Source organism: Hemiscyllium ocellatum, chromosome 7, assembly GCF_020745735.1.
Source record: "Hemiscyllium ocellatum isolate sHemOce1 chromosome 7, sHemOce1.pat.X.cur, whole genome shotgun sequence".
In the NCBI taxonomy this organism is placed as follows: Eukaryota; Metazoa; Chordata; class Chondrichthyes; order Orectolobiformes; family Hemiscylliidae; genus Hemiscyllium; species Hemiscyllium ocellatum.
In genome coordinates this window covers 5,623,251-5,637,229 of record NC_083407.1, presented here as the reverse complement: position 1 = coordinate 5,637,229, position 13,979 = coordinate 5,623,251, and the positions used below count along the sequence as shown (strand labels likewise).

Here is a 13,979-nt window from a genome sequence, read left to right as displayed (position 1 = left end):
ATCATCTAATCTTGCGTTCTCCTTCCGTCTGTTTCTGTAGGTTTCACTGGTTCTCCCCTCTGTGTCCTTCTCTGTTTTAGTGTCTTTTTCTTTCTCTCTCACTCACTCATTCACTCACACGCATACACCCTCAGTCCCTCTCCCTCTTTCTGTCTTCACTGCACTGTCTCAGTACTGACTCGCCGATAGTGCAGCACTCCCTCAGTACTGAACCTCTGACAGTGCAGCACTCCCTCAGCACTGACCTTCCGACAGTGCGACACTCCCTCAGCACTGACCCTCTGACAGTGCGACAATCCCTTGATATGACCCTCCGACAGTGCAGCACTCCCTCAGCACTGACCCTCCAACAGTGCGGCACTCCCTCAGTACTGACCCTCCGACAGTGCGGCACTCCCTCAGCGCTGACCCTCTGACAGTGCAGCACTCCCTTAGTATGACCCTCTGACATAGAACATTGGCCCTCGATGTTGCGCCGCCCCAAGCCCACCTAACCTACACTAGCCCACTATCCTCCATATGCCTATCCAATGCCCGTTTAAATGCCCATAAAGAGGGAGAGTCCACCACTGTTACTGGCAGGGCGTTCCATGAACGCACGACTTGCTGAGTAAAGAATCACTTCACACTTAGCTACATTGAACTCCATTTGCCACCTTGCTGCCCAGCTCTGCAGCTTATCTATATCCCGCTGCAACCTGTCACATCCTTCCTCACTGTCAACAACTCCACCGACTTTCGTATCATCCGCAAACTTGCTCACCCAACCTTCTAGCGCCTCCTCCAGGTCATTTATAAAAATGATAAACAGCAATGATCCCAAAACAGATCCTTGTGGAACCCCGCTGGTAACTGCACTCCAAGATGAACCTTTACCATCAACTACTACTCTGTCTTCTTCCAGCCAGCCAATTCCTAATCCAAACCTCCAACACACGCTCAATGCCATACCTCCGTATTTTTTGCAGTAGCCTACCATGGGGAACCTTATCAAACGTCTTGCTAAAATCCATATACACCACATCTACTGCTTTACCCTCACCCACTTCCTTGGTCACCTTCTCAAAGAATTCAATAAGGTTTGTGAGGCACGACCTGCCCTTCACAAAACCATGCTGACTATCCTTGATCACATTATTCCTATCCAGATGTTCATAAATCCTATCCCTTACAATTCTCTCTAAGACTTTGCCCACAACAGAAGTGAGACTCACCGGCCTATAGTTACTAGGGTTATCCCTACTCCCCTTCTTGAACAAGGGAACCACATTTGCTATCCTCCAGTCTTCTGGCACTATTCCGGAGGACAACGAGGACATAAAAATCAAAGCCAATGGCTCTGCAATCTCCTCCCTTGCTTCCCAGAGAATCCTAGGATAAATGTCATCAGGCCCAGGGGACTTATCTATTTTCACCCTTTCCAGAATTTCCAACACCTGTTGTGGGTGGCACAGTGGTTAGTACTCTGCCTCACAGCGCCTGAGACCCGGGTTCAATTCCCACTCAGGCGACTGACTGTGTGGAGTTTGCACGTTCTCCCCGTGTCTGCGTGGGTTTCCTCCGGGTGCTCCGGTTTCCTCCCACAGTCCAAAGATGTGCAGGTCAGGTGAATTGGCCATGCTAAATTGCCCGTAGTGTCAGGTAAGGGGTATGGGTGGGTTGCGCTTCGGCGGGTCGGTGTGGACTTGTTGGGCCGAAGGGCCTGTTTCCACACTGTAAGTAATCTAATCTAAAAAAAACCTCTTCCCCTCATACCTCAAAGCCATCCATTCTCATTAATTGTGACTCTATATTCACATCGGCAACAGTGTCCTGTTCCTGAGTGAATACTGATGAAAAATATTCATTCAGTGTCTCTCCAATCTCTTCAGCCTCCACACGCAACTTCCCTCTACCATCCTTGACTGGACCTATTCCTACCCTAGTCATTCTTTTATTCCTGACATACCTATAGAAAGCCTTTGGGTTTTCCCTAATCCTACCGACCAAGGACTTTTCATGTCCCCTTCTCGCTGCTCTTAGCTCTCTCTTTAGATCCTTCCTGGCTACCTTATAACTCTCAATTGCCCCAACTGAACCTTCACGCCTCATCTTTACATAGGCCGCCCTCTTCCCTTTCACAAGGGATTCCAATTCCTTATTAAACCACGGCTCCCTCACAAGACCCTTTCCTCCCTGCCTGACTGGTACATACTTATCAAGGACACCCAATAGCTCTACCTTGAACAATCTCCACATATCATTTGTGTCCTTCCCTTGAAGCCTACTTTTCCAATCCACACATCCTAAGTCATGCCTCACCGCATCATAATTTCCCTGCCCCCAGCTATAACTCCTGCTCTGCAGTGCACACTTATCCCTCTCCATCACTAGAGTAAAAGTCACCAAGTTGTGGTCACTGTCCCCGAAGTGCTCACCTACCTCCAAGTCTAACACCTGGTCTGGTTCATTACCTAGAACCAAATCCAGTATAGCCTCACCTCTTGTTGTCCTGTCTACATATTGTGTCAGGAAACCCTCCTGCACACATTGGACAAACACCGACCCATCTAACGTACTCGAGCTATAACTTTCCCAGTCGATATCTGGGAAGTTAAAGTCCCCCATAACAACCACGCTACTACTTTCACTCTTCTCCTGAATCATCCTCGCAATACTTTCCTCTACGTCTCTCGGACTATTAGGAGGCCTGTAGAAAACTCCTAACAGGGTGGCCTCACCTTTCCTATTTCTAACCTCAGCCCAAACTACCTCAGATGGCAAGTCTTCCTCCATCGTCCTTCCCACCGCTGTAATACTATCCTTGACAAGCAATGCCACACCTCCCCCTATTTTACCACCATCTCTGACCCTACTGAAACATTTAAACCCTGGAACCTGCAACAGCCAGTCCTGTCCCTGTTCTAACCATGACAGTGCAGCATTCCCTTGGTATGACCCTCGGACAGTGTGGCACTCCCTCAGCACTGACCCTCTGACAGTGCAGCACTCCCTCAGTACTGAGCCTCCGACAGTGTGGAACTCCCTCAGCGCTGACCATCTGGTGCGGCAATCCCTCAGCATTGACCCTCCGACAGTACGGCACTCCCTCAGCACTGGCCCTCCGACAGTGCGGCACTCCCTCAGCACTGGCCCTCCGACAGTGCGGCACTCCCTCAGCACTGGCCCTCCGACAGTGCGGCACTCCCTCAGCACTGGCCCTCCGACAGTGCGGCACTCCCTCAGCACTGATGCTCCGACAGTGCGGCACCCCCTCAGCACTGACCCTCTGACAGTGCGGCACCCCCTCAGCACTGACCCTCTGACAGTACGGCACCCCCTCAGTTTTGAATGTGGTATGGAGTTTCTGGAGTGGAGCTTGAATCCATCACCCGGTGATTTTGTGCGGGCTGAGAGACACTAAACATTGGTTTGTTTGTGATTACAGACCCTACGAGGTATGAAGGAATGGGCCGTCTGACATTCAGCGGTTTGCTAAACGCACTCGATGGTGTGGCCTCTGCTGAGGCAAGGCTCGTGTTCATGACCACTAACCACCTGGACAGGTAGGTCTCGATCGATCTTCATTCCCTTCATTGGAGAAATACAGAGTAAAACTCCAGCATCAGCCCGGATTGAATCATCACTGACACTCCCAATCTCCCCTCCACACAGTCGCAGAAGCCACTGGCATGGGGTGTGGGTCGCTCAGGGCTAAATAATGAGAGAAATGTTCTTTAAAATCTTTCTCCAGCGCCTTCAGGTGCTCAGACTACTTGGGTAAACTCGATAAAAGATATTTAGCGTCAACGTGATACAACTGATTCTCTGTGAGAGCTCTGTCCAGCTTTTTCTCGTGTGCGGAGTCAGTGACCACAGGCACAATCCGACACTCCCAGAGACTCCCTGCTGTCAGTGACCACAGGGACAGCCCCTCACTCCCAGAGACTCCCTGCTGTCAGTGATCACAGGGACAGTCCCTCACTCCCAGAGACTCCCTGCTGTCAGTGACCACAGGGACAGTCCCTCACTCCCAGAGACTCCCTGCTGTCAGTGACCACAGGGACAGTCCCTCACTCCCAGAGACTCCCTGCTGTCAGTGACCACAGGGACAGTCCCTCACTCCCAGAGACTCCCTGCTGTCAGTGATCACAGGGACAGTCCCTCACTCCCAGAGACTCCCTGCTGTCAGTGACCACAGGGACAGCCTCTCACTCCCGGAGACTCCCTGCTGTCAGTGACCACAGGGACAGTCCCTCACTCCCAGAGACTCCCTGCTGTCAGTGACCACAGGGACAGTCCCTCACTCCCAGAGACTCCCTGCTGTCAGTGACCACAGGGACAATCCGACACTCCCAGAGACTCCCTGCTGTCAGTGACCACAGGGACAGCCCCTCACTCCCAGAGACTCCCTGCTGTCAGTGACCACAGGGACAGTCCCTCACTCCCAGAAACTCCCTGCTGTCAGTGACCACAGGGACAATCCGACACTCCCAGAGACTCCCTGCTGTCAGTGACCACAGGGACAGTCCCTCACTCCCAGAGACTCCCTGCTGTCAGTGATCACAGGGACAGTCCCTCATTCCCGGAGACTCCCTGCTGTGAGTGACCACAGGGACAGTCCCTCACCCCCAGAGACTCCCTGCTGTCAGTGACCACAGGGACAATCCGACACTCCCAGAGACTCCCTGCTGTCAGTGACCACAGGGACAGTCCCTCACTCCCAGAGACTCCCTGCTGTCAGTGATCACAGGGACAGTCCCTCATTCCCGGAGACTCCCTGCTGTGAGTGACCACAGGGACAGTCCCTCACCCCCAGAGACTCCCTGCTGTGAGTGACCACAGGGACAGTCCCTCACCCCCAGAGACTCCCTGCTGTCAGTGACCACAGGGACAGCCCCTCACTCCCAGAGACTCCCCGCTGTCAGTGATCACAGGGACAGTCCCTCACTCCCAGAGACTCCCTGCTGTCAGTGATCACAGGGACAGGTCCTCTCACTCCCAGAGACTCCCTGCTGTCAGTGATCACAGGGACAGGTCCTCTCACTCCCAGAGACTCCCTGCTGTCAGTGATCACAGGGACAGGTCCTCTCACTCCCAGAGACTCCCTGCTGTCAGTGATCACAGGGACAGGTCCTCTCACTCCCAGAGACTCCCTGCTGTCAGTGACCACAGGGACAGTCCCTCACTCCCAGAGACTTCCTGCTGTCAGTGATCACAGGGACAGGTCCTCTCACTCCCAGAGACTCCCTGCTGTCAGTGATCACAGGGACAGGTCCTTTCACTCCCAGAGACTCCCTGCTGTCAGTGACCACAGGGACAGTCCCTCACTCCCAGAGACTCCCTGCTGTCAGTGACCACAGGGACAGCCTCTCACTCCCAGAGACTCCCTGCTGTCAGTGACCACAGGGACAGTCCCTCACTCCCAGAGACTCCCTGCTGTCAGTGACCACAGGGACAATCCGACACTCCCAGAGACTCCCTGCTGTCAGTGACCACAGGGACAGTCCCTCACTCCCAGAGACTCCCTGCTGTCAGTGACCACAGGGACGATCCAACACTCCCAGAGACTCCCTGCTGTCAGTGACCACAGGGACAGTCCCTCATTCCCGGAGACTCCCTGCTGTGAGTGACCACAGGGACAGTCCCTCACCCCCAGAGACTCCCTGCTGTTAGTGACCACAGGGACAGGTCCTCTCACTCCCAGAGCCTCCCTGCTGTCAGTGATCACAGGGACAGGTCCTTTCACTCCCAGAGACTCCCTGCTGTCAGTGACCACCGGGACAGTACCTCACTCCCGGAGACTCCCTGCTGTCAGTGATCACAGGGACAGGTCCTCTTACTCCCAGAGACTCCCTGCTGTCAGTGATCACAGGGACAGTCCCTCACTCCCAGAGACTCCCCGCTGTCAGTGACCATAGGGACAGTCCCTCACTCCCGGAGACTCCCTGCTGTCAGTGATCACAGGGGCAGTCCCTCACTCCCAGAGACTCCCTGCTGTCAGTGATCACAGGGACAGACCCTCACTCCCAGTGACTCCCTGCTGTTAGTGAGCACAGGGACAGTCCCTCACTCCCAGAGACTCCCTGCTGTCAGTGATCACAGGGACAGGTCCTCTCACTCCCAGAGACTCCCTGCTGTTAGTGACCACAGGGACAGTCCCTCACTCCCAGAGACTCCCTGCTGTCAGTGATCACAGGGACAGGTCCTCTCACTCCCAGAGACTCCCTGCTGTTAGTGACCACAGGGACAGTCCCTCACTCCCAGAGACTCCCTGCTGTCAGTGATCACAGGGACAGTCCCTCACTCCCAGAGACTCCCTGCTGTCAGTGATCACAGGGACAGACCCTCACTCCCAGAGACTCCCTGCTGTCAGTGACCACCGGGACAGCCCCTCACTCCCCGAGACTCCCTGCTGTCAGTGACCATAGGGACAGTCCCTCTTACCCACCCTCCCCAAACACTTCGTTTAACGTGGGTATTGCACCAAAGTAACAGAGCTCGCTACTTTAACATTAAACGCTGGGGTTTATTTTGAGAGGCACTGAGCTTACAAAGCTGAAATGTTATATTAATCCCATGCAGAGTTGTACTTTAGCCTACCGTTGGGGTACTGTGAAGTGTGTCGGTACGATACGAGAATGTGGAGGGGATGGGGAATGTGCAGCAATGACTAACTGGGAGGATTCCAAATCCATCGCTTCCAGTGGCCAGGAAAGTTTAACCAGGCTGGGGATTTTATCTATCTCGTGACCTCAGGCCGGTCTTGAGGAGTATTGTGGGGTTTGATGAAGTGAAGAAGTTCCACCTTGGAACATCCCAAAATAAAGCCACGTTCCTCAGAAGAAGCTGTTCAGTTTATGGGGCCCGGAATATCCTTCAGGGAAGGAAGTTTGCTGTCGCTACCAGCTCTGGCCCTCACATGACTGCACACAGATCTACAGCAGTGTGGTTAACTCCATCCTGTCCTCCAGAGCGGCCCGGCCTGACACTGAGTTCCGAGGTAGTTAGGAGTGTTTACAGGCGCTGGCCTTGCCAATGATCTCCCGAGTCCATGAAAAAAAATAAAGCAGCAAAGGATTTACGAGATAAAGCACGGGCTGGAGGCACTGTGGCCTGTTTGGTCCAACCCTGAAGGGGGCAGGACTCTGGGGAAAAAGACAAGCAAACAGCCTCTGAGTCTTTATCAATAGGGGCACGGATATATCAGCAAGAAAGTGATGGTACACCTTTATAAAGCACTCAATTAACCTCGACTGGAATCTTGTGATCGATTCTTGGTGCCACAGTTCACAAAAAATTGTGAAGACATAATAGAGGATGCAGCAAAGATTGGTTCTGGAGATAAGTTTCAGTCTCCTAAGTAGATGGGAGGAATTGGGGCTGATCTTCTGGGAGGAGAGAAGGCTGATGGGAGATTGGTCAAGATCAGGAGACCTGGAAAAAAAGGCAATAGAGAAAGGACCATTTCCTGTTGGTATCAGGAACCAGGGGGTACTGATTCACGGTGACGGAGGGGGGGGGGGGGGGGGGGAGTAAAAGCAGCAGCAGGTGAAACAGTTTCTCGTGGTGAGTGGGGAGGATCTGGAATGCACCGTGTGTGATAGAGGCAGGTTTAATTGAGACTTGGAATTGGTTTGTTATCTGGAGAGGAAAGGTTTGCAGTGCTGTGGTGAGAGGAATTGTACATCGTGAAGTGTACTAGCACAGTTGTGACGGGCAGAATGTCCTCCTGTTCTGTGTAACCATTCTGATTCAGCTCCTCACTTCTTAGCAAAGAGCTGGAGGAAGCCAATCAGCCCTGAGGCCATTCCGCTTCCTGCTACACAGGAAAGGACCACTCAGCCCCCATGGCTGATCTGTCCTTAAACTCCATTCACAGAATCAGGAAGTGGAACAGCACAGAGGGAGGGTGGTTCTGCACTCGCTCTTCAAATGAACGTCATTGTTTAGTGCCCAATCTCCTGCCGTTTCCCCGTGTTCCTGCACACCATTTTGATCCACATGACCATCCAATCCCCCTCGGAATGCCCATGTTAAATCTACCTGCCCCACGTTTCCCTGCCTGTCTGGTTTGGGTTCCTGTCTCTGCAGTGTTGTTGTCCCTGCCCCACGTTTCCAGGCAGTGCATCCCACACACTGACTCCTCGCTGGGCGAAAAAGATTTTTTTTCTCACTTCACTCTCACTTTTTTGCATGTCAGGTTAAATCTGTGCTGAAAACAACAAACGCTGGAGATCACAGCGGGTCAGGCAGCATCCACGGAGACCGAGCTGGCGATTGCTTTGAGTCCAGATGACGCTGGTGAAGAGTCACCGAGACTGGAAACATGAGTTTGTTCTCTCTCTCTCTGTGGATGCTGCCTGATGTGCCGTGATTCCTGGAATGTTGCTGTTTTCAGTACAGGTTCCAGCATCTGCAGTAATTTGCTCCTACTTGAAATCTGTTCATTCTTGTTCCTTTCGCAAACAGGGATAGTGTCTCCTTATTCTCTGTAGCTAGCCCACTCGTGGTTTTGAAAGCCTCTGTCAGATTGACCTGTCTTTGCTCCTTATCCCTTGACGCCTTTATTCCTTATCCTTCAATACCTCTACTCAACTCCAATCTCAGTCTTTCCAGCTGCAGTTGTCCCCTAACAGGGTAAAAACAATGACTGCAGATGCTGGAAACCAGATTCTGGATCAGTGGTGCTGGAAGAGCACAGCAGTTCAGGCAGCATTGCTGCTTGTTGGATGCTGCCTGAACTGTTGTCCCCTAACACCCATGGCAATCGACAGAGATCCACATGCTCCTGTTGCATGGAATGGCTCAGCTCTAAGTAAATGTTCATGTCTCTTTGTCCTTGACTCCTCCAACAGAGAAGATAGTTCCTCTATATCGTCTCGATCAAATCTTTGTAATGTTTTAGATGCTTCAGCTAGACTTTTTAAATTCAAGAGACTAAAATCCAGGGTTATGCAACTCCATTTTAACTTCCTAATCTAATCAGACAGAGAAAACCAAAGATTACAGATGCTTGAAATCAGAAACAAGGAAAACCTGCTGAGCCGGCCTGGAGAGGAGGAGTTTCAGTGGATGGGAGTATGGAAACAGGCCCTTCGACCCAACAAGTCCATGCCGACCCTGCAAAGAGTAACCCACCCAGACCCATTCCTTTACACTTACCCCTGACTAATGCCACTAACTTACACATCCCTGAACACCGTGTGGGCGGCACGGTGGCACTGCTGCCTCACAGCGCCCGAGACCCGGGTTCAATTCCCGCCTCAGGCGACTGTCTATGTGGAGTTGCACGTTCTCCCCGTGTCTGCGTGGGTTTCCTCCGGGTGCTCCGGTTTCCTCCCACAGTCCAGGGATGTGCAGGTCAGGTGAATTGGCCATGCTAAATTGCCCATAGTGTTAGGTAAGGGGTAAATGTAGGGGTATGGGTGGGTTGCGCTTCGGCGGGTCGGTGTGGACTTGTTGGGCCGAAGGGCCTGTTTCCACACTGTAATGTAATGTAATGTAAAACTACGGGCAGTTTACCACGGCCAGTTCACCTAACTTGCACATCTTTGGACTGTGGGAGGAAACCCACGCAGACACGGGGAGAATGGGCAAACTCCACACAGACAGTTGCCCGAGGCTGGAATCGAACCTGAGTTAACAGTGCTAACCACTGAGCCAGCGTGCTGCCCAAGCTGGTCTGGTCTGGCATAGGCTTTCTCTGCACAGGTGCTGCCTGACCTGCTGAGCTTTCCCAGCTATTTCTGATTTTGATCTTGGTCTAATTAGGCCCTTACTTGCAAAGACAAGGCTCATTTCCCAGCTTCACAAATGCTGCCTTGACCCCCCATTTTCTCTCTCACACACACACCCACCCACCCAGCTGCCCCCACCCGGGCCATGCATTAACTGCATTTCCTTCCAAAACAGCACCTTCCCAGCGGTAAGCCCTTCCGGACTGAGATGAGAAAGAATTTCTTCATTCAGAGAGTTGTGGAATTCTCTCCCACAGGAAGCAGTTGGAACCAGTTCATTAGATATATTCAGGAAGGAGCAGGACATGGCCCTGGCATCTAAAGAGGTCAAGGGGTATGGGGAGAGAGTGGGAATGGGATACTGAGATTGCATGATCAGCCATGATTGTATTGAATGGTGGGGCAGGCAGGAAGGGCCGAATGGCCTACTCCACCTATATAATACGTTTCCTGTCATATTCTGTTTGGTCACTGTCCTCTGAAATGGCTTGGGGTCTCTGACACCTGTAAAGGTGCTCCAGAGTTGAGAGAGTTGCTTGCGCAACAGCAAAGGCAGCACGGTGGCTCAGCGGTTAGCACTGCTGCCTCACAGCACCAGGGTCCCAGGTTCGATTCCACCCTCCGGCGACTCTCTGTGTGGAGTTTGCACATTCTCCCCGTGTCTGCGTGGGTTTCCTCCGGGTGTAGGCCCCTCAGCCCATCGAGGTAGCTCCACCGTTCCGGTTGGATGTGGCTGACCTTCGGATTCGGCTCCACCTCTCCCTGAATTTCTGAGATTCAGTCTTACAAATGTTCAGTGATGGAACATCTACAATCCTCAATCTAGAGAATTCCAAACAATAATAATCCTTTCAGCGAAGGAATTTCTCCTTCTCTCAGTCCTCAATGGCCTCTTTCTCTGAATCCGTACCCCTGTGTCCGAGATTCCCCGGCGATGGGGACACTTCCAACAGTTCACGCTGAGATGCGGCATCAGACCATTGACTGTAACTCCCGGATTTCTGTGTTATGTCCGTGTTTTTGTGTCTCCCCTCAGGCTGGATCCTGCTCTGATCCGTCCAGGGCGAGTGGACCACAAGCAGTTTGTTGGTTACTGCTCCCACTGGCAGCTCTCCCAGATGTTCCAACGGTTCTACCCAGAGCAGCCAGCAGCGAGGGCAGAGGAGTTTGCAGACAGAGCACTGGCTGTCTCTGCCACCATCAGTGCTGCCCAGGTACAGGGGCACTTCTTACTGTACAAACTGGAACCTCTCCAAGCCAATGAGAATGTCAAGCGTATCATCATGTAAATGCCAGGAAGGAGGGGAGGAAAGGGGCCCAGGTGGCCCAGCACTGAACAACTAGACTCTATTTAAAAGAATAAAATCTAAACGTGATGCCTGTTCGTCAGCGCTCAATGTGTGTGAAAAGATCCTTTCATTTATAGTCCAGTACGGGGGGCTAATGTTAGCCAGCTGAATGGCCCTTAATCATCTGTTTCTCTTTCTGGGATCTTGTTGTGTGAAAACTAGTGAGATGCATTTGCATAACAGAGGAATTAAAGAACAAAGAACGTTTACAGCCCAGGAACAGGCCCTTCGGCCCTCCAAGCCTGAGCTGATCCAAATCCACTGTCTAAACCTGTCACCCAATTCCTAAGGATCTGTATCCCTCTGCTCCCCACCTACTCATGTATCTGTCCAGATGCATCTTAAATGAATCTATTGTGCCTGCCTCTACCACCTCTGCTGGCAACGCGTTCCAGACACCTACCACCCTCTGTGTGAAGTACTTGCCGCCCTTAAACTTTACACCTCTCACCTTGAAAGTGTGACCTCTCGTTATTGAATCCTTCACCTTGGGGAAAAAGCTTGTCTCTATCCACCCTGTCTATCCCCTTCATGAATTGTTGAAAGTAATTCAGCGTGCGCAGAGTGCTTACCCTGCAGCAGTGTTAATAGTGATCGGGACTCTGAGCAGAGCACCCCAGCTCTTCGCCTGTGGAATCTCTGACGTCCACCCAAGAGACCAGAGAGAGATGTGACCAAGCAGCACCCCCTCAGTCCTGGCACTTTACAGCCAGCTGGGATTGAGTCCTGAAATGATTGGCCAATCCTGACACTGAGAGGTGTGCTATCCACTGGAACCTTCCTTGATGCACACACGGAGGGGAGGTGAGTCTGATGCAGTTGTGCAGGGTAAGCTCACCAGCGGAGCAGGTTAACTGGCCTTCAGTTTCTTGTTGCTGTCCGTAGCGTCATGGCATGGGCTAGCTGCAGGAAACCTTTCCCATCACAGTCACTGCCTGCGTTTTGAAAAGTGCCCCATTAAACGCAAAGTGCTGGAAGCCTGAAAAGCAAACAGTTAAAGTTCTTACATTCACCCTCCCTATGTTAGGGGTCAGGGAGGGAAGGTTCCTGTGCTGTCTGTGGTCCCTGCGTCTGAACGCCACGTGAGGACATCCTCGATTCCCTGTGATCTCCCGACTGAAGGTGATGCAGAGGTGAGTGAGTCATTTGAGCCAAGTATCTGACATTTGGCATCTGTGAGCCCGTACTAACACACACAACTGGATGAGCAAATCTCACCTTTTACTGTCACAGAAAAGCAAAACACTGAATGCTGGAAATCTGAAAGAAACATAGACATTACCGGAGAAACCCAGCAGGTTTGGCAGTTTCTGTGGAGACAGAAACAAAGTTAATGTTTGTTGTTGATAACCTTGTCTTGATGAAATGACAGACCTGGACATGACATGGTGTAATGTGTTAACGTTCCTGGAGTTGTATGAAAAGGATTCATTTTACCCAGGCTGACACCAATTAAGGGATTGTATCGATAGGAATAATTGTGAGCCAAAGAGTGTTTCAAGTCCTCTTTTTGTACACGTTCTTGAGACTTCCTATTCTCGCAACTCTCATGAGATGGACAACAGTAAATGACAGAAACAATTCCTCTTCAGCTGTTTCCTTTCTGAAAAAGAAGCTTACATCTCGGCCTTCTGTGGTGTGGCCCTGACATTTTATATCGCTTTAGAACATCGAACAGTACAGGCCCTTCGGCCCTCAATGTTGTAGTGGCCTTTTATCCTCCTCTAAGGTCAGTATAGCCTATACACCCTTCATTGTACTTTATTCCACGTGCCTATCCAAGAGTCGCTTAAATGTCCCTAATGTCTCTGACTCTATTCCCACTGCTGGCAGTGCAATCCACGCCCACCATTCTCTGGGTAAAGAACCTACCTCTTGACATCTCCCCTAAACCTTCCTCCAATTAAAGGTTAAATTTTAAAAGAAGGAAAACAGATAGGGACATACCAGACGATCAGTGGATTAGATAGGGTAGACAGTGAAAGTCTTTTTCCTAGGATGATGATGTCAGCGTGTACGAGGGGACATAATTACAAAATGAGGGGTGATAGATTTAAGACAGATGTCAGAGGCAGGTTCTTTATGCTGAGAGTGTTAAGGGCGTGGAATTCCCTACCTTTTAATGTAGTCAAGTCAGCCACATTAGGGAGATTTAAACAATCCTTAGATAAGCCCATGGATGATGATGGGATAGTGTAGGGGGACGAGCTGAGAATAGTTCACAGGTCGGCGCAAAATCGAGGGCCGAAGGGCCTGTTCTGCGCTGTATTGTTCTATGTTCTCTAATTACCTTAAAATTATGCCCCCTCGTGATAGCCATTTTCACTGTAGGGAAATGTCTGTGGCTATCTGCTCTATCTATACTTATCATCTTGTGCACCTCGATCAAGTCACCTCTCATCCTTCCTTGCTCCAATGAGGAAAGCCCCTCAACCTTTCTTCATAAGCTGTCAGTCCAGGCAGTGCCCTGGTAAATCTCCTCTGCACCCTCTGTAAACCTTCCACATCCTTCTTATAATAAGGCGACCTGAACTGAGCACAATATTCCAAGTGTGCTCTAACCAGGGCTGTATAGAGCTGCAGCATAACCTCGCGGCTCTTAAACTTAATCCCCCGCTAATGAAAGCCAACACACCATAAGCCGCCTTAACTTGGGTGGCAACTTTGAGGGATCTATAGACATGGACCCCAGGATCCCTCTGTTCCTCCACACTGCCAAGAATCCTGCCTTTAACCCTGTAATCTGCATTCAAATTTGACCTTTCAAAATGCATTACTTCACACTTTTCCAGGTTGAACTCCATCTGCCACTTCTCAGCCCAGTTCTGCATCCTGTCAATGTCCTGCTGTAACCTACAACAGCCCTCCACACTATCCACAACTCGACCAACATTTGTGTCATCAGCAAACT

General features: G+C 51.3%; 1 protein-coding gene across 3 annotated transcripts in view; it reads left to right on the top strand.

Moving 5' to 3' along the window:
• LOC132817372 (mitochondrial chaperone BCS1) overlaps positions 1-11,095 on the top strand; it is a 30,513-nt gene extending 19,418 nt beyond the window's left edge. For all 3 annotated transcript variants that reach the window (XM_060827786.1, XM_060827784.1, XM_060827785.1), the window contains 2 exons: positions 3,428-3,545; positions 10,756-11,095. In XM_060827786.1, the coding sequence (XP_060683769.1) occupies positions 3,428-3,545; positions 10,756-11,008 (371 nt within the window). In that variant the 3' untranslated portion in view covers positions 11,009-11,095. The remainder of the gene's footprint in view (positions 1-3,427; positions 3,546-10,755) is intronic.
• The last annotated feature ends 2,884 nt before the right edge of the window (positions 11,096-13,979 follow it).